The 21,519-nt window shown below is 38.2% G+C and overlaps 1 protein-coding gene across 15 annotated transcripts in view; it reads right to left on the bottom strand.

The window, feature by feature from the left end:
• Positions 1–3,952: 3,952 nt before the first annotated feature.
• Positions 3,953–21,519, bottom strand: part of PAM (peptidylglycine alpha-amidating monooxygenase) — a 280,942-nt gene continuing 263,375 nt past the window's right edge. For 4 of the 15 annotated variants that reach the window (XM_024739681.1, XM_024739680.1, XM_024739682.1 and 1 more), the window contains 6 exons: positions 21,339–21,454; positions 16,533–16,632; positions 14,405–14,458; positions 8,365–8,568; positions 5,413–5,469; positions 4,609–4,784 (listed from right to left, as the gene is read on the bottom strand). In XM_024739681.1, coding sequence (XP_024595449.1) covers positions 4,609–4,784; positions 5,413–5,469; positions 8,365–8,568; positions 14,405–14,458; positions 16,533–16,632; positions 21,339–21,454 — 707 coding nt within the window. Of the gene's footprint in view, positions 4,785–5,412; positions 5,470–8,364; positions 8,569–14,404; positions 14,459–16,532; positions 16,633–21,338; positions 21,455–21,519 lie in introns of all 15 variants that reach the window. The other 11 variants (XM_024739683.1, XM_024739689.1, XM_024739684.1 and 8 more) reach the window with 7 other exon arrangements.

Below are 21,519 nucleotides of genomic sequence, written 5' to 3'. Positions count from 1 at the left end.
ATATCTTTTTTTCAAAAGACGTGGAGAATGTTGTAGTATATATATATATTTTTTTTTTTGCGGTACGCGGGCCTCTCACTGTTGTGGCCTCTCCCGTTGCAGAGCACAGGCTCCGGACGCGCAGGCCCTGCGGCCATGGCTCACGGGCCCAGCCCCTCCGCGGCATGTGGGATCCTCCCAGACCAGGGCACGAACCCGTGTCCCCTGCATTGGCAAGCAGACTCTCAACCACTGCACCACCAGGGAAGCCCCTGTTGTAGTATAATAGAGGAAAAAACAGAGCATTCTCAATTGACTGGTTTATTTATTTTAGGAGAGAGTATGTATAACGAAATGCATTTTTGCTCAGAAATGAAAAGGGTACTCTCTGCTATTGTCAAACTTGTTTTTATAAACTCCTATTTTATATTTTACTTTGGTATATGAATCTTGAGTACTTTATTGTCAGGTCTTCATTGGTAAACCCCTTCCCTACGACAATACAGTGTGTACTCAATTTTGGAGCATGGAAAATACATGCACTTCTTTTGTACCTGTAGTTTGGATATATAATTGACATCTTTGTGCTTTGGTATTTCAAAAATTTTAAAGCCGTAATGAGGAGTCACATTTACAATCATCAATATATTCTCTACAATGAATATGCTCCCTTAATTAAATCATGATGCTGGAAAAACACACCAAATGGGTTTGGTTGATTCTTGTCTCCTTTAGATGTGATCCAACCCGCCCCCAACACTTTCACTGCCACAAAAAGAAACAACAAGAAGCAAACAAAAAAAAAACACCCACAAAAAAACAAAAACACAAAGTCTAGCATGGTGACCTACTGAAGACATGATATCACTTGTATTTTATCTTTTGTCTTTGATGCTTTTTTTAAAGGAGGTTATAGGGAGGCCCCTAGTAGCCTTTCTCTGTATGCATCTAAGTTACTTCCCATGGTGGGATAATCGGTGTTAGGGAACTATAGGAAGAAGCTGCTGGTAGGTAAGTTCTGGCCCTGAAGGTAATTTGCATCTACGTTTTCTGTGATCGAAGTTTGAGGAATTGGGGTGGATCACTTCTGGGCCAAACCATCACTCTACAGAGACCACATATTTGAGAAAATGTTTTTGTGTACCTAATAATTTGTTTTAAGGCTCAGCTACTCTCTGGAGAACTGTATTTCTTGGAGACAGTCCATGGAACACCTGGATCCAAATCACCAAGGATGTTTTTAAAAAATGCAGCTCTCGGGTTTCCACTGGTGGCACAGTGGTTGAGAGTCCGCCTGCCAATGCAGGGGACACGAGTTCGTGTCCCGGTCCGGGAAGATCCCACATGCCGCGGAGCGGCTGGGCCCGTGAGCCATGGCCGCTGAGCCTGCGCGTCCGGAGCCTGCGCTCCGCAATGGGAGAGGCCACAACAGTGGGAGGCCCACGTACCGCAAAACAAAAACAAAACAAACAAAAAAATGCAGCTCTCTAGGCCCCATCCAATGTAGTGAACCAGAAACTCTGGGAATGGGACCAAGAGTCAGTCCTCTTCAAATAAGTACCCCAGTTGGTTCTTACATTCATTGAAGTCTGAGAAGTACTGCTATAGGCTACATCAACTTTGACTTACATCAACTTTGAGCTACTAGGTGATGACAGTCACGGGAATAAGCTCAAATACCACGTCTGTGGCTTCTCTTGTCATTCAGCTACTTAAATATTTAATTTATATAACATCTGAGTGAGACTTTAAAGATGCATGGGAACTTTGAAAAAGGATATGCTGATTTAATAAACTAAGAAGAAAGCTTAGAACAAAAGATTTTATGCATATGATAATTCAGGGCCAACTCAGTGAACGACAAAGCTATTTTTTTTAACTCCCCCAAATAATATTCTCTGGATAATTTATTGTAAAAAAAAAAAAATCAAGCACAGCTCTTTCCCTTTGCCTTATTAATAAGTCAATTATGCCTATTTTAATTATCCAATTTAAAGCATTTAACAATGAAGGCATTCAGATCTTGATACTAATGGTCATATCAAAACAACTCAGACCCCATATTCTCTCTCCAAACATCTGTAAACTATAATTTATGTGAAAATATAGCTATCCACTTGTAGAAACTGGCAAAGTAAATCAGCCTTTCTCAAAGACAGTGGTTTTCAACTCTGGCTGCACATTAGAATTACCTGGAGAAATTAAAAAATATGACCTATAGCAATATCCTATGGTAAGCCAATCAAATCAGAATTTCTGGAGGTAGTGTCCAATCATTTTTTTCTTAAATTCCCCAGTGATTCTACTGCGAAGGGATCCATTCCTTTAGGTACTTCCCAGGCAGTGCAAAATCTAACTCAATAAATGAAGTTCAGCTAAGAACAAAAATCACTGAAGAGATTGCCTGAAGTAGTGCAGTTCATTCATTTCCAGTCCGCCATCTTTATTTAAGCCAGGTTAGTAGAATAAGGATGGTGTTCTAGGACAGGATGGTAATGCAGACTTTCTTTTTCTGAATTTTCTTTTTTATAAGGCCATTTGCTTATATTAGGCATATAATGCCATGTGCTATATTAAGGGACATATGTAAGAACAGATCTGCAAATGTATTTGTCTATTCTATATATATTGTTGAAGATTTTAATTAATACAACATGGTGCTATCTTTCAGAAGATACTTGGAAGCAAATTTTTCTGATCTTATTATTAGGAATTCTAAATGTTTAACTGGTTCATGAATCATGTAACTAGTCAAGTTTTACTTAATGAGCTGCTCGAAAGTTTAGAGCCAAATTCTCCCCATGAACAAGAAAGATAAAAATGGGAAAATTTATACAAGAATAATTGTTATCTTTGTTTTCCCTTTTTCTTTACCACCTCCTTATAATTTATCATTTTGATCTAGTTTTTTTTTTTTGCATCCATGAGCCACTGTAAAACTGTTTAGGAACAAAATTAGGCATCCATAACTTTAAAGATAGAGCTGATGATCTAATACAGTACCACAGAAGATGGCTTTAGTGTAAGTCAACTAATTTCCCCAATGTAAGAAAAGTTGAACATCCAAGTCAGCCTATAACATAACACATTCTGATGCTGAAATACAAACATGTAAGATATAGTGAACAGGCACACATACACCAGAATAGTGCTGTTGTGATTCTACATTTACATGTTTACCACTAACGTGGTGAAAGGGGCATAAAGGAGTGGTCAGAGGGAGGAAAAGTGTGTTCTTCATTTGAGAAGGAAAAAAAAATCTTTCAATTAGATCAATTTGGTGTAAATTATGAGGGAAAAAACATCTAGGTTAAGTTAGGTATTTTAAATAACTTAGCTGGAAGACAATTTAATTTTTTTGCAAAGTACTCTATATTGCTTTCGTGATTAGTCAGTTAAATCTATAACATGCCACTACTAAGATACCTGAATTGCAAGCAGGCATTTTGAAGAAAGGGTTCTAGAGTCTGATTATTATAAAAAGAAAAGTTATCAGGTTCTTACTAAATTGCATTGATTATGAAAAAGGTGTTTTAAAAGTAATTTGTAGTCACTGTTAAGAGATGAATATTCCTACGAATACATGGGTATTTGGAGTAAAATTATTCTTTAAAAAGAAAACCATTAGTAGTAACCTACACTGATGGATTAATTTGCGTATGTAATTTGAGACACAGGTTTCCTCTTAGCTATGATCACCTTTTATTAAAGTATTTACCTTCTGATTGATATACAGGCAAAACACCTCTTTGAATTTTAAAAGAAAGCCTGGTTTTACACATGTATGTAAACTCTTAGGCTGGTTTTTAATTTATATCAGCTACATAATAAAATACCATCTTAATTTTAATACATTTCTTTTGGTTGAAGACATTGAATAGGTTTCACTATATCTGTGGTTTGTGTAATTATTACGAAAGTTGTATACAAACCCTGCAAATATGCAAAAATTGCAAAATACACTCTGACAGCGAATGCTCTGAAAACACTTTATTACACAAATTACATTCAGATTCTGAAAATAGTGATCTAACAGTGTAACCATCTAAAAATAAGACATCCCCGAAACACACCAACTGAGGAAGAAAATTTAAAAAAAAGAATTTAAATAGAGACTTTTTTTTCTTTCCCTCATTGCAATATAATGTTAGTGATTTTAAAAAAATAGAAGGAGATTTAGCAGCTTTGTTGTCATGTAGCACAAAGTTTCTCTTTACTGCCACAGGCTGAGAATGCTGAACAGGAAAGGCACCAAAGAAAGACACTGGCAATGGAGGTGCTATTGGGAAAATACTGTGTTCAAGCAGAGAATGGGGTTATTTACGAACTACAGAAAAGTCTCAAAAATGCAGATGAGCAAACCTTCCATCATTAAATTACTAGTGTGATGGAAGAAGAGAACTGTTTATTCTACGTTCATATAAAGACAATGGCACTGTTATGAACTTTTAGGAAACTCCTCAACTAGAACCAGAAGCCAACTAAATCAAAACGAAGTAAATAAAATGTGTACAGTCCCACACAGACTAGTACAGTTTACAATTAAATACACAAAACGCTAAACGTGCTAAAGGGAAAGGAATCTGGCATTCTTGGCAAATTTCATCAACCTAAATCAAAGCCCCGTTTTCAGGAGGAAGGTGCGGGTATAGGCAGAGGTGCTGAATACTCCTCTTCTGACTCACTTCCGTCATCATCTTTCTCCTGGTCACTTCCCTCCGTGCTAAGGCGGTCAAAGCCTTTTCGGCTATAGCCTTTCCGGCTTGCGAAGAAGTTTCCGAGGTTTAAGCCTCCACTTCCCTTTCCTGCGGAAATCGAACAATGACAGAGGATTGAGGTAACATTTGCACAAATGATTCTGTTTCCTTGTAAATTCTTATGGAGATGGGATGGGGGGGGGGGGAAGTGACATAGAGAGATACTTATCCTACAGAGTCAGAAAGATGCGATTCCACAGATTCATTAAAATAAATAAGGAAAAAACCCAAAGCTCCCCAGGATTATGTGTTTCTGCAGGATTATTTCAGATTCACTTTTCTTTCACCTCCTGCCTGTTCCAGGCTCTCTGGAATGGTCCCCTTGAGCAGCTCTTCATTTCAATGACTTTACGAAAAGGTCATCTTCACCAAGACATGCACTGACACGCTGACAGAAGTGATAGAAAATATAGTGAAGACAGATGAAGCCAGATACAAAGGCAGGGGAAGAGAATCCGATAATACAGAAGAGCAAGCTGGGAAAATGAAGTTGGAGAACCTGCACCAGAGCCACACACTTCGGTCGGTTCATGGTTTGCATTCTGGGGATGCAGTGCTGCACACAAGGAGTTTAATTTCCAGAGAGAAAATAAAAAATATCTCCCTGCGTTTTAAAAGACATGCACTTGTTGACTTTGAATCACACGTGAAGGATTCTAAAAGGTCACAGGCATACCTCTAAGTCTTCCCAGAACTCTTCCCGAACTTCCCTCAAGTTTATGTTCAGAATCTGCTAGAAAAAGATGGCATATTTCAAAATGAGTCCCAGACACCTTCCTCAATCCATGGGCTCAACTTTCAACACAAAATAAGGAATTAATTCATGAATGATTAATAACAAGGCCTGGCTCTTGTCTGTATGTATTCTTAGAATTCTAAGGGAAAATAAAGGCAATATATTATTGTGATGTATACAAAGGCCAGAGCTGGGTTTGACTCCTGCCTGTGTCTCTTACAAGCTGTACAATCTCAATAAATTACTTCTCTGAGTCTCAGTTTTCTCTTCTGAGAAAAGAGAGATCAATGACAATCTCTACCTTTCTGTAAGGTTTAGATGGGATACTGCATGTGACGTGCTTAGAACAGTGCCTGGTACACACACAGTAAATGCTCAGTAAATATTAGTTACCTTTATTAGGACAAAATTCAATTACCAGTAATGTGTAAAAAATTGGAAGCTTATTACAGTTTTAGGAATATTGGTCTGAGGTTTTTGTCTTTCTATTAAGAACAGTACATGTCCTACTTGAGAAAGCTTTGGATCCATGTACACCATTACCTTTTAATGTAAGACGGAAGGCAAAAAACCTGAAACCCTGAGTACTTTCAGCCATACAAGGTGACCCCAATTCCAAAATTTGGGCTCCCCAAATTCCAGCCCATCTCCATGAAGAATTGACTTTCTTTCCTTAGTTGGAGGCAGAACTCCTCATGGACTTATTTCTCTGTGTGCTGCGTACCTCCCTGCACTCTTTGCCCTGCTTCCAACACTCCCTTAAGGGCTATGGTCAGGGAAAGAAGGCTCAAAGTCTCTAACCAAGAGAGGCGGCAGCATCGTGGAGAAAGCTCACAGGCAGAGGACAGAGCAAAGGCAGGAGTTGGTGGGGAGAGAAATAGGCAAGAAGGGAAGAAAAATCTGATGAGACCGTTAGAAAGCCAACAAATTAGACTGTAATTTCCATAAGGATGAGGGACAGTCCCTAGTCAGTTTTGCATCCCCTGTGCCTAGGACAGTGTCTGATGTGGAGCTGACATGCTGTAAGGGTGTGCTGAATAAGTGGAAGGCCTTTCATGAGGGTTATTAAAATCCCTCAGAGACTGGATAAGATCTATCAGGAACAAATGTTGAAAAAAGGTGAGAGGCTGATCTACTTTTAGAATTAAATGTATTAGACTGAACCGTATAAAACTGTAGTTTTCTAAATAAAACATGATTGAACAATGGCAGTTTCATATGGTTCGACCTGGGTCCCTGTCTTCCCAACACACGCCTGTAAACTCAGTATCCTGGTAACAGTGCCACCCACGCGTGCTCACAGCAAACAGGAGACACCAAACCTTCTCGACTCCCCGGCCACTCCTCCTCCAGTGTGGGTTGATTACCAACATTCCTGCTACCTGCCCCCAGGCCCCATGTGTTCCTGATACTCTGTGTATTTATCACTGCACTTACCACCCTCTCTTAATACCTTTATGTGTCATTTCTTTTTTATGTGTCATCTATTCTCTGAGCTCCATTTATTTATTCAGTCATTTTCCCAATGACTAATTATCAAACCCCTAGTGCCAGGAACTGTTATTTGTGCTGGGGATATATCAGTAAACAAGTAAACATACAAGATTCTTGCTCTTTTGAAGTTTCCATCTAACTCCATGAAGATAATGACTACATTTACTTATCTTTGCCTCTGCTTAACACATACCCATACCCATAACAAGGGCTCCATAGCAGTCCCTTTTGGGCAGAGTTAGCTGTATTTTTGCAGAGCTTTACTGATTGCAGATGAAAAGCCAAAGAAAGTCCTAGAAAAATTCCCTTTCACAAATTATTAAATTAAATCCTCTGGTTTTGTTTCTGTGTCAGGGCTTTGCCATGGGCACTGAATCCCTGCCATGGTTGCCTTGGCCTGAAATACGATCAGATGCACTGTTTCTTGATCAAATGCTTCCTTCCACCCTGGTCCATGGACGCCTTCCCAAGCATAGCTGTAACCTCCTGCCTTAGGACCTGGGGACCCAGCTAAGGGGCTGTTCCTGACAGGTGAGGATCACAAGTCGGATTATTTGTTTATTTATGTGGATACCTTGAAAGGGTCCTATAATATGATAATGATTTGATAAAATACTGACACCAGTATTGGACCCTCCCTTGTTTGGTTAGGGAAGGCTGATGGCCTAAATTATGACTATTTAAAAACTATCAAATGGTTTCTTATAGAAATAGTTGGTTTCCTGAGAGAGCTGAGGTTTAAGACAAGTATCTTTTATGACTTCTTATGACATTTATTACTTTATTACCAATGATTATTCCTAATAATTATTGGTGGTATTAATTGAGCACTTACTAAGTGCCAGGTACTGTGATAAATGCTTTATGTACATTATTTCATTTAATCGTTACACAACCTTGTGAGTATTTTATCCCCACTTTATAGATGAAGTGGCTTAGAGAGATTAAGTAACTTGCCCAAGGTCATGTAGCTAGGAGCTAGAGCCAGGACTAGGGAAAAATACTACTTCTAAAAAACTGACCCAGGCATTTTGAGGACTGGGCCTGTTTCTAACAGAAGGGATCTCCTCCTTCCTGACCCTTCAGCTAATTTGTACTGACTCTACTTATCTACGCAGTTTCATATGGAGACATTAAATGGGTTTAAGCCAACGCTAAAAGGTAATAATAAAGGTTATACTTTAATCTAACTATCCAAATTTTGAAGCTCCAGATATATTTTCCACTGTGATACTAACTATAGACAATATTTGGAACATAGACAATGTTGAAAAAGGTAGAGAACACAAGAAAAAAAACAACAACACTGAAAAACATCACAACCAAACTTTGAGGATAATCAGGCCAAACATTCTTTCGAAGGTCAGGTTCCAAGTTCAAGGGGCTCATTTTACTTGCCTCCAAAGGCCCTTGATTTTTTCCACCGAATAAATAAGGCAATGGCCAGCAGGACAACCACCGGAATAACCAGAAGGGTTGTAATGAGAATCACGGGCACTCCCGAGCCTGGCTCTTTGATCAGTTTCTGTTTCTCCTGCATCTTCTGCAATTCTGAGGAGGCGGGTTTGTTCTCCATTTTGGTTTCAACAACTGCCTCGGATTCTTCAGGGAAAGAAGAGTTTACAATATTCAACTAACTCAAAGACTCCAAAACCCTCCCACCCGCCCCTACCCAGTCAAATTAACAGCTGCTCATGAAGAACTTGTTGAGCTCAATGCATGTGGGGTTCATATTTCAATATCTGCATCTACCAAGCTGGCAATTGTGACTAGCAAATTCCCAGTGAATGATTTTTCACCTCTAAATTGGGTTTCTTTGGTTCTGCTCTTTGTTCCCTCTTTAACTATAATTCCACAAAAGATATATCCTACTCTTGCATTTTTTCAAAGTTAAAATGGACAGGCAGCATGGTGTAGGGGACAGAACTGGCATGCACGGTGGAGTCAGATGAATCTGGGCTCAAATCCCAGTTCTCTTACATAGTCAGCGTGTGTAACTTTGGGCAAGTTACTTAAGTGATCTGGGCCTTGGAAACCTCCTCTGTATAACTGTAATGATGATAACAACCTCCTTCATGAAATTATTGAGGATAAATGTTTATCATAAAAAAGGTGCTTAGTAAGTATTTGTTTCCTTGTGTCTTCAGTTTATGAACCTCTTTCATGTTCAATGAATTATTAGTACCACACATGCATAGTTGCACATATTAATTCTAGAATTAAGAAATGGAAAAAGGAACTGTGTCCTTTCCAGGTTCTTTTCTACCATTCCCAGCAAGTTGTAAGTGCACACAGATGCACTGTATGTCCATTTGTTGTTGATGAAAATAACTTACACAACTATTCTGTGATACTGGCAGATACTGGGTAGATACCAGGCCTAAAGTACTGCTTGGGAAATTGATACAATAAAACCATATAAGCAGCTGCAGGAATCTTAATAACTACTGACTTGAAAATGAGGTTGAACCTTGAGGCATTCTTGCCCCCAAGAAGCACATATATGTGTTTGTACAAGAACCCTGCGTGTGAAGGCTGGAAGTCACAACCATGTTTGCCAAAAGGCTCACAAGGTTTCTGAACTTCAACTTCTTGGTGTGCCCTCTGCCCTATGATACAGAGTGCATCATATGGCCCCATGGAAATTTTGACAAAATGGCAGGGATAAGTGGTTTAACGTGATCAGGAAAATCTTTGGTTAATATTTAATATGTATGGACACAGCTTAGTAGCTTGCTGGACACTTCTCCAAGGAAGCATTTCTTAAATTGCTTAAGGCATTGTAAACACAATTTATGATACACACAATTGGGAGGTCCCAGGTTTTTGCCTCAATGTTCTGAGCCAGCCTCCTTCCCAGTCTCAGTTAAATCTATCAAGCACGTACTCTGTTTCAGGAATTGTTCTCATTTAATCATCACACCAAGCCTATGAGTGGGCACTATTATTACCACCATTTTACAGATGGCCTCACAGTCTTCATTTCCTTCCCTGTACTGTGATTAAGGGGAGACCATTATTTCCCTTCCTTTATCCACTGAAGTGGATCTTGAAACTTCAGTGGGAAAGAAGGAAGGGGATTGGTTCATAGATCTAAATGGTTCAAATTTAATCTTTCTAAGTCTCAGTTTCCAAGAGGAATATGAATGTCATTCTTACTCTTCCTGACCACTAGCTGTTTTGTCTTTTTCTTCACTGTCGTAGAAAAGGTATACAAATTGTTCTATATTTAAGCCTGTTCTATATTTAAGCAAAAAATAACAATAAAGAGATGATAGGATTAAAAAATATAGGCCAAAGATATAGATTGGTAGTCAAGAACTTGTTGCCTTGGAAGAAGGGTTTATTTCTATTTGAAAGTGACTATAATCAGAGTAATTACATAGCACTTCCTGTCATTCAGTGGTTTACCTACACCTAAGACATTGGCTGTACCAGTTCATATCTAGTTTCATTGATAAGGCAGAGCTAGGATCGGACTCCAATAAAAGGAAAGAAGAACTATGAAGTAGGTGACAGACTAACAGAATCATTTTACCATTCACAGTAAGTGTGCTGAGAATGAGGTAATGAACTTGCTAAGATACGCACACTGCACTGCACTTTAGAAATTCTTATTTCCACATCCCTTCTGTACGCTGAGTGCCATCTACTAAAAATAGTTGAACTTTCTAACTTTTGGAACCAGCTGAAGTATGTTTAGATTTTAAAAGATGCTCTACATTTTAAAGAAAGAGGATAAAAAATTTTAATTTCCCAATATAAAAGAAAAAATTGTTGCTCTTCTTAGAAGCCGTTATAAGTGGAGTAAAAAGCCTAAAAAATCATTGTCACTTAAGAGACTAAGAATTCCATTCAAAGCGTAAAGAACAATCTAAATTCTGTCACTTTTACTCTTTATCCTAAATTCTTTAATTAAAACCCCCAGTAATTTAGAGCATCCCTGATGAAGATGGAATGGAGAAGCTCTAAGATTAGCCAGGACCTGGGGCTTCTGGAAGGTGGGGGTACCCCATGTGACATTCTCCTATATAAGAGGCCAGATGTATTCAATCTGCAACAAAATATGTCTTCAAACAAGCTTTCTTGGAATCTCTAGAGATACTTGGAAATAAAAAGAATTTTGAAAGCTGATGTATAGGAAGTTTTTTCCTTCTTCTTTAAAGCAATGCATTTAGAAAGGGAGGCTAGGTGCACTCCTGTGTGAGCTCACACACACAAGAACGTGCATGTCTCTCCCCCCTTGACAGAAGGGGAGAAGCCCAGAGACCACCTGGAGTAACCGGGACAGGAAAGGACATTCTTAATACAGCAACATAGCAATTATGACCCAGTCCATCACAGATGGAACTGAAGGCTGAAGGTTGTTAGACGGCATACTGGCAAGTAGCATGTTAGAAGACATGAAAAGTACATATAGCACCAATGAGATTACAGGCATACTTTGGAGCTATTGCGGGTTCAGTTCTGGACCAACTCAATAAAGCCAATATTGCAATTAAGCGAGTCACATAAATGTTTTTGTTCGCCAGTGCATATAAAAGTTATCTTTACACTATACTGTAGTCTATTAAGGGTGCAACAGCATTGTCTTAAAAAAACAATGTATACACTTTAATTAAAAAATAGTTTCTTGCTAAAAATGCTAACCATTATCTGAGCCTTCAGCGAGTTCATAGTAGTAACATCAAAGATGGCGATCGCAGATCACCATAACAAATAATATTGAAAAAGTTTGAAATATTTCAGGAATTTCCAAAATGTGACACAGAGACATGAAGTGAGCAAATGCTGCTGGAAAACGGCGCCGACAGACTTGCTCAATGCAGGGCTGCCATAAAACTTCCATTTGTAAAAAACACAAAGTGCGTATCTACAAACTGCAATAAAACGAGTATTCCTGTACTCATTTTTTGGTTTGTTTGTTAAATGCAATGTGCTTCCCCTACAATGTGTTGCTCTCCATAAGGTCTAAGATGCTAACTGCTAAAAACAGAGAATTTATTTTTATTTTCTTAAGTCTGATTTGCCATCATCATCTTGTACAGTGGGGGTGGGGAAGGGGTGAAGGGCTATGCTTTTGGTGGGACATTGGCATATCTATTTTATCCCTAGTAACTTTTTTTTTTTTTTTTATTTTTTATTTTTTTTTTTATCTGTTTGTGCTGGGTCTTAGTTGCGGAATGCATGTGGGATCCAGTTCCCTGACCAGGGATCGAACCCGGGCCCCCTGCATTGGGAACGCGTAGCCCTATCCACTGCACCACCAGGGAAGTCCCTATCCCTAGTAACTTTATTCGAAAGTTTCAATCCCTTTCCTAAGTTTCTATCATCACAAATTCTCTTATCCCTGAAACTCCCTGAGAACACAACACTGGTTCTGAAACTCTATTACTGATCGGTTGTGTAACCTTTCACAGTGGGGATGAGTGTCATCAAAGGTTACTCGAATTTCAAAATTTACAATTACCATGTATCTACAGGGCTGTTAAATCTGGGATGGTGTTTCTCCCTCTCTTTGTAAGAGGTGGTTTAAATTAAGCTTCCAGATTTTGATAAAAGACAAACTCTTGGAGATCCAGAATGATTTATATTCCTTTTTGTAATAAGAAAATAATCTTTTATAAAAAAGTTTAATGAGAGTCATATGGATTCAAAGAGGACTAGAACAAGTTCATTTGGGCTTGGGTATTCCTAACTATTAAAATGGAACTGTCATGACAAGGCATTTCAATTAAATTGACTATTTGAGCTGCTGAGAGGTTTCTCCACCCAACAGACTCAGTGGTGTGCAGGAGAGAGGATGTGGCCAGTGGGTGAGATCAGTGTGGCTGGGCTGTTCACAGCAGGTCAACCAGTATAGTCTCAGAGTTTTGGTGGGATCTATTTAAATAGAAACGGTCTGAGGCCACTTCGAAATCCCAGAGATTTCAGAGTAAACTGCAACCATCCACAACCTGTAGTTCCTGGAAGAATTTATGGTGAATGAATTGGTGGTATTGATCTCTCCTCAGCAGTACAGTAATAGTGGTTAAGAGCATAGCTTTGGTGCCAGACTGGTTTAAATTCTGGCTCTGCCATTTAATATCTTAGTAGTAATTCTGACCCTCAATTTTCTCACATATGTAAAATGGGGATAATAGCGATTAACACATGACTGGTGTAAGGATTAACCTTAATTCTCTGCATAGTCCATTTTTGTGCTCCATAAATGACAGCTCTTATTAATAACGGTATCTTTTCCAACGTCTTTATTCCAGGGCGAATAGAACTTATTGATAACTCTTTACATAACAATAACAGAAAAATAGCAGATCAGGAACTTCTTCAATATGTGTAGTATGAATGTCACTCAGTAGTGTCACCTGGGTAGAATCTCTACAAATGCCAAACAGTTGCTATTTATTTATTTTATAATATTATCTTACCCCTTTCAACCTTGAGCCGGCTATATTTTCTTATCTGCCTATATAAAATCCCTAAATTGCCTCTTGGTTCTGGCTTCTTTTCCTCTCTTTTCCACCTACTTTCATGAAAAAGGAAAACAAGTAAGCCTAGGCTTAAGTCTTAATATCTGGGAGAATCATTTGTAAAGCAACTAAGAATTGAATCACTTTGCTACTTAAACATTAGGAACACCTCTAGTGAGTTCTTAACTACACGACAATGTCAAATCCCTGAAAATAGTAGAAAATGTATCAATATAAACTGATCCTAAGAAAGGGAGAAAATAATTTGACTGGGATTCCAAATGAACCCAGTAGTTTTGCCAGTAGCTAAATTCCATCCCCCCATGTCTTACAATACACACCAATGATATAGTACTTATTTCTATATATGAATATGCATGTATGTATATACACACACACACAGAGTCCTTACAGGCTATAAGTCTCTTGAAGTCAGGCAGTTCCATTGCTATAGTGCCTTACACATAGATGGCCCTCAGTAAATGTTGGGGGCTGAATGGTACTAAGATTGGAGCTTAGGGAGCAGCTTATGTTTTCAGGCCCCTATATTATTAACTCTCCAAAGATATTTTTCACTCTAAAGATTAGAGCCCATTAAGGAAGGCCTTTCCCAGCATGCTGGATGTTATTTTTCTACTTGCCTGAGGTTAAAACTTCCAAAAGTGACTGACTGACTTTTTTCCTCTCTGAATGCCTCTGACCCACTTGTTGTAGATTTCTTACATCCCCAATCACTTTTCATCACTTGAAATCAGTGAGTTTGAGCTCATTATTACTATTCCATTTTATCAGAAAAAGCAGTGGCAGCATGTAGGTTTAAAGCCTCAAGTACACAGTAGAAGTTATCGATAATTTACCAGATTATATTATATTTTTAGCCTGATAATATTTAAGTGCAATCAAGAGCCATAAAAGAATTCAACACAAATAGACTTGGGTTTCATAGTCACAAGAGGAATCTGACCAACCTTTGATCTCCTGGACCTCAATGCCAGCCTTTTTAACTGATCGATGTTCCATTTCTGTAACACAGTACAGCAAGGAGAGAGAAAATCAGAATCCCCAAAAAGAATGTTTGAAAACTTAATTTTGATATTAATTGTTCTCAGTAGATAATATTTCTTTAATTCATCAAATACATTAGTATATTAGAAAAGAGTTTGATACAAGTCACTAATGAGGTGCCAGGTCCATGAATCCTGGATAAAATCCTCCTAGGGAAAGCTGAAATAATATTTCCAAGGTCTTCGTATCTAAAATGAGATTTTCCATGTGGAGTTTACAATTCTGTATTATGTCTGAAATATCAAGTAGTTCTGTTTTCATGTGGACATCTTAGACTGACTACTAGTTCTGCCATGTTTATCAGTCTTCTAGTTGACAGATTGATTTGACTAGTTAAATACTACAACATAAATAAATACACAAGACACTTGTTTCGTCTTCTATGGCAGTCCTATTGTTCCCAAGGTACTGTTTTTCCCAGATTTATTATTTGGTTGCATTCTGGACTGCGCAGAAGGCTTTTTCTCTTTCATAGCTGAATGCTATATTGTAGTGATTCTCAATCAGGGGATATTTCAAAACAACTTGGGAAGTCTTTCCAAAATACCCATATTATAACTCTTCTTCTTTCTATAGATCTTGAATGGGGTCTGGCCATGTGTGCTTTGAAAACCTTCTCCAGGTGACTTGGATATGCATCTCTGTTTAGTACCAACAGCTAGGGTGGAATAATGAGCCTTAGACGGGAATCTTAATGAGTTCAAGTATCATATTCCTATCTGTAAAATGAAGATACTAGTTAGATTTCTGAAGTTTTTCCCATCTTGAAAGGTATTTATCGATCTTTTATTCTGAAAAGCCTGGGTTCAGTCATGCAATTGGGAATTATCCATCTCTCTTTGCTTTCCTGTCTGCCTACACCTTCTGGTTCTTCTTTGAGGAGGCAGGTGGTAGGAGAGGCACACTTGCAGGGGAATGTGCAGCTACTGCTGGAGGGGAATAGTCCATGGGCACCTCTGGACACTCAGCCCTAACTGGGTCCTTATTACAAAACAGCAAAAATTACTCAAAGGACAATTCTGAAGACAACAGTTACCAAATTAACTTGGGCTCCAAGACCTGTACAGTATATGATTAAAGTTTTTGGACTCATGATTTTACTTTTCTTTGTTATACCTTGTATTTTTTCCTTGTTGTAATTTGCATTTTTCCTTATTATAAGTAGTATTTCTTATCTTCATCAAGTCCACAAGTCTTTATTATTTCTCTATTTAAAACTGCTGTTGTAGGTCCTGATACCTCAAATTTATTATCCACAATTCTTTTCCTTAACCTCATCTTCTCCTACTGTTTGGACCCTGCCATATTTTAAAAGCATCTCTGGACATTGAGGTTTGTGGCTTACTAAGCATCTGGTACTGTTCAATTTAGAAAACTTAAGTTTTTAGTATGGTATCGGTGGCTATGTTAGTATACTTTTCAAGAATTAGAAATAGTGCTCAAAGTGCAATTAGAAGTCTCCAAACTATCTGGCCTGATCCTGATAGAGAAACTCTTCTGTCCCCAGACACACTTTTGGAGTTACATGAAAACATAGTTCAGTATTTTGAACAAGCTGAAGTCTAAAGGGAAAATGCAGAGGGCTTCCTGTTTGGGATGATACGTGTCTGACTCAGATGCTGGTCTTCCAAGATGCTCAGCAGCTACTGAGAGCTGAAGAGCCACGTGGGAAGGGATGCCTCAGTCAGGCCCTCTGCTTTGCCAGAGTCATCTCCTCCTTCTGGAACTAAGTTGGAATTAACATTGGCTTTCAATGTAACAGACATTACTTCAGGCATCAAGAATTTCCTGTGGAATATCTGTGGAAATAAGGGGATAACTGCCAGCAGAAAAAAAAAAAAAGTTTCTTTCCGCTTTTAAAAAAGTTAATCCCTGAAATGACTACCAACAGGTCTTTTAACAACTGCCAGTCATACCTTGATTCCGTACTCTACTCCTAGCAATAAAAAGAGACGGACATGCAAATTTTTTGACGTTTTTAAGCAATAAAACTGAGGAAAAATGTGGACAACAATGCTGTAAAAGTCATACTTTCAGTTGAGGTGAACTTCCACACGGTATTGGTGTGAGCATCTCCAACATACACGGTCCCGTCTTCGGACGCAGTGATGTCATGAGGCATGTCAAAGTGCTGCCAAAACAAGAAGCACATAGTGCGGTGGTGAGCCTGTACTTGAGTTCTTCATGAAAAGGCAGACAAACACAGTACAGCGCACAAGAAAACCATAAGCATGTTACTCAAACCAGAGAAACAATGATTCCCATCAAAGCAACTCTAGGCCAGAAAGAGTCATCCCTTCATGCACTGGGCACTGCCTCTGCCAGACATAATTCTGTGTGCTGGGAAACACTGAGGCAGCCTCATCACTGACTTTCAAGTCTTTTAAGAAGTGAACAGGGCTTCCCTGGTGGCGCAGTGTTTGAGAGTCCGCCTGCTGATGCAGGGGACACGGGTTCGTGCCCCGGTCCGGGAAGATCCCACATGCCGCAGAGCGGCTGGGCCCCGTGAACCATGGCCACTGAGCCTGTGCATCCGGAGCCTGTGCTCCGTAACGAGAGAGGCCACAGCAGTGACAGGCCCGCGTACCGCAAAAAAGAAGTGAACATTTACAAGCAGATTATTTTTTTACACTCTTGATTAGTTGGTGTTCATTATTTACCTAATTATTTATATTTATAAATAATAATAATTTTTTTGCCTTCATATTTCTTCTACCTTTAGTCATTGTCAAATTTGCCTGTTTTAATTTGTACAACTAAAAAGGACCAGGTCTTAATTCTTGTTATTATTCTCATCAAGCTATCATAAGCTTCCTTAAAAAGTACTTTTATATTACTGATAAGAGGAATCATTTCAAAGATTCAGGACATTCAGATTATTTCTGAAATGCATACTAGGCGATAAGCAGTAAGGTCGGGTTTCCTACTCTGAAGCCCAGTGTTGACAATATTTTTGGTCAGCAAAGGAAACAAACTGAGTGTGTCCTTCAGTATTTCCTGGTTTTTGTACTTACTTCAGATACACTGGTGTTTTAATATGTCTTTCTTCATGACACATTTCCATATCAAATCATGCCATCTCAATCATGAGGACACAGGGGAGCCCTTTATGTGAATTTATCGGGGTCACCGAGTTAGTTTCTTGAAGAGCAGCCTTAAAATGTGCTGCTTCCATTTCCATCTGTCTACTGAAGATTTCAAGGGTGCCACGTCTTGGCTAGTTGGCAGGATGTGGATGATTTTTTTCATCTTTAAGGCCAGGAGGCCTGCTTGAGTGTACCATTCTCAAAAATATGATCAGTGAGTATGAATAGGAACATTATCCTGACTTATGGGCTTACCAGATAGCATCTATCCACTTTGGTTTGCTGAGTACAAAGGGTGCTAATGAGGCAAACTGCTCTTCTTAGCCCGCTGTAGGAGGGGCAGAATACATGCTCTGGAGAAACTACTGTGCTTTGAAAATCAGCAACAATTTGTCACATTGAAAAGAAAAATGAGACAGCCATGCTGAGGAGGCTCATTCCTTCAAACTATCAAATGAGCTTGACAAATGTGCAGGAGAAGGACAGACAGCCAGAAATCAAAACACTGCCTTGCTGAAATCTCCCAAGCCAGTCGTTAAATGTTCATCTTTATTTTGGGTTCAGCTAATAGGTGGCAACAGAATTGCATATCACAGGGAGTTCTTCCTCTATGCCAAAATATGTTTTAAGAACCTGCTTTGCAAAAGATGTGGTTGTAAAGTACTTCATATTTTCTGATGGGAAAAATATAATAGGTGGAGAAACAAAGGTGAGGGGGTAATGTTTGAACTATTCATTGGTAAGAACTTTGTCATCAGTTCAAGGCTAGAATAACAATCAACCTCTATCTGTGGTTCTCAAACTGATCCAGGGAGACAGGGGTTCAGCTGAAAATATTTTGGGGCCACAGGAGCGGCTGAGGGGCAAGCTTAGTGATGGGACTTTGGGACCTCTATTCCTACTGCAATCACAGGCACTCAACTATAATCTTTTAAATGAATTATTCTACTGCTCTGTGTCATCTGAAACAAAATTATGCTGTAAGATTTAGTGTTAGGTTTTAAGACTTCAGAGTTGGACAGATTTAAAGATCTACTCTAGGCTTTGAAACCTTCTCTTGAGGTACTTCTCCCTAACAAAATAAAAGTGATCAGAGAAAAGAATGATAGCAACTTCCTGGGCATCTGGTGACATAGCCCAGGGCAATTTACCCTCAAAATCTTATATTCTGTCTTAAAAATTCATAAGGAATTTGTGTTCTCCATATCCTATGTTTGCATTAACACAAAATAATGTTTAAACTTACTTCATATTAAGCAAAATCATTCTCTAAGAAGTTGTACCAAGTTACGTTATGGTTTAATATATCCCGTGGCCTCAATATTAAACACATTTTCGAGTCAAAAAGACCTGAGTTTAAGATCCAGGTGTGCTACTTACTGTGTAGCTTTGGATATGTAATTTCACTTGTGTGAACCTTAGGCTCAAACACTGTCAAATACTGTGATTTTAATCTCCATTGTTAAGGTTGGAGAAATAACACGAATCTGGGGTTACTATTCCCTTCTTTCTATCTTTCTTATTTATTTATTTTTTGGTATGGAGTAGTGGGGATTATTCCTTTCCTTTTCCACATGAGCATCTGTGCAGAAGAAAGAAGACAAAAAAACGCCTGCCTGAAGGGTGTATGAAAGCCGATGACACGGACCATAGTCTTTGCTATGATTATGGAAGCAAGAATGTGGGGGGCAATTATGTATCTTTTGCCCTCAGAACTTTTTGACACCATTTGATAGAATCATCTTCTTTATTGTCCTACTGTCTCAGCTTCCCTACATAGAGATAAAGATGGAGATCATACATTCAGACATAAACATTCCTAAAGAATGTAATAGAAGAGGGAGAACTGAAGTATATGAGGAGATAAGTAGTGGGCAGGCACAAACAGCGGTATAGACGCATTATGTAAAACTTGACTTTTGACTTGCAGGAAAAATCACTTCTTACATAGGAGTCAATACACCATATTATTCCCTTCACCCAAACTTAAGCTTTGTGATGATAATCTAATTAAGTGAAAATTCTGAGACATTCATAAACCGGTTTCAGTTTACTGAGTCAACACAGAACACATTTCTATGTTTTGGTGTAATATCAAGTCTTGTTTATTGAAAGGAAAAGCAAATTTCATCTTGGAGTTAGACTCTCTTTTCAAGTTTGCTGTATTGACCCATATATTGTGACTTATTCATTGCTGAATGTCTGGTGAATACTGATGTTTAGGCACAAGGCTGTCTGAAATTTTCATTCAGGGCTGCTCTCATTTTTACGAGAGTACGGCTCATTTAGAATCTAGCCTCTAGCTTAGCACTTAGTGTTGATTTCTAGATGCATATTTGAATTAAAAGTTAATATCCTGATTGGCATAGTTCATTATTATTAAAAGAACAATCAAGCAAACACTGTTAATGCAAAGTGAAGACCTGAAAGCAAGTATCTCACTTTCTTTATCAATAGATATGAAGAAGCTCAAAGCAGCGAAATAATAAAGATCAGATAATCAGTCAGGATCTGAAACACTACTGAGGTAAAATACCTATTATTAATGTAATGAATTTCTTTCTGAAGGGCTATTATGATTGGATATTTGATTGCTTATTGCTTTACAGGTGAAATACTTCTACGAAAAGTCCTGTTTGTTATGTATCAATAGAAACTCCAAAAAAAAAAAAAAAAGAAATTTGTACAGGAATATTTACTTCAGATTCAGTTTGGTTCAACTTGGATCCTGTAAGCTTTGTTAAACTTCAACTGAGGGAAAGGCTGTGTCCTGTTCTGTTCACCATCGTATCCTTAGTATCTAGCATAATGCCTGACACAGAGTAGGTACTTAATTAATAGCTCTAGAATGAATTTTAATAAATCCCAGACTGGCTGTCAGTGTTCTAACATTGGCATTGTAAAGTGTTTTTTCTTAAGCTAGCAAATTTGGTGTCTTAGAGAATACTATAGGAATTTGAGTATGGAATTATGGTTTATCCAGTGGCTTACGACAGCTGCATTTTGATCCATCAAAGCTGATAAATCTTTACAAATTTTGACAAATAACTCTTATTTGCAGCATTTTAGCTAAAATCTATGTACCACAAGCACATTCAGGCAGTGTATATGAGCATTCTGATCATTTTGGCAATCATTTTGCAAAGAAAGCAAACTGAGGAGACAGAGGGCTATGGGCACACCGCACCACAGTCACTGTGTTTGTAAAAAGCACTGTTAGAACAAACAGTGGTATACCATTGCGAGGTCAAAACTAGACTTTAGTCTTTTACCTAAACCAAATCTCTAGAACTTGAATACATTCTAAGAAGTGCTATTTTCAAGTCTTGTTGCTCAGTGTAGTCATAGCATAAAAAAAAGCAAACATGATTTCTGTTGAATCTAAGAGAACTATAAAATTATAGTTTAACATATTGTGTTATCTTCTTTACTTGGATGAAACCAGGAAAAGACTTACATTTTAGATAATCTAACTACAGTGAATTTAAACCTGCTCTTGTGTGCAAATCAACTAAGAACCTTAGAATTACATACAGTGTTAATTTGCATCTGAAGAAATTCATTGAAGAATAGATAAGGACATTTATTCTAAATAAAACATAGTATACAGCACTCCCATTAACCTCGCTAAGAAAGTAATCACATGTCCTTTAAGTTTTTAAAAACTTATTCAAGTATAAATTGAATTCCAAGATTCATATTTTAGTTTTATTCTCATGAAAACTGATACATAGTTAATGTATGTGAATACCTTGCGCAATGGCTTGAAGACGTCTATAATTTCCCCATTGGAAAAGTTCATCACAAATCCTTGTATAGGTTCTTGGTCCTCAAAGTAAGGCTTCCCATTCACCGCAAAGAGCAAACCTGTGACAACATATCCAGTCAACCTTCCTTTAAAATATGGATAAGATGGGCTTTTCAATACATGT

The sequence above is a fragment of the Neophocaena asiaeorientalis genome, unplaced genomic scaffold (assembly GCF_003031525.2).
Source record: "Neophocaena asiaeorientalis asiaeorientalis breed wild unplaced genomic scaffold, Neophocaena_asiaeorientalis_V1.1 scaffold146, whole genome shotgun sequence".
In the NCBI taxonomy this organism is placed as follows: Eukaryota; Metazoa; Chordata; class Mammalia; order Artiodactyla; family Phocoenidae; genus Neophocaena; species Neophocaena asiaeorientalis.
This window is presented reverse-complemented; position numbering and strand designations above follow the sequence as displayed.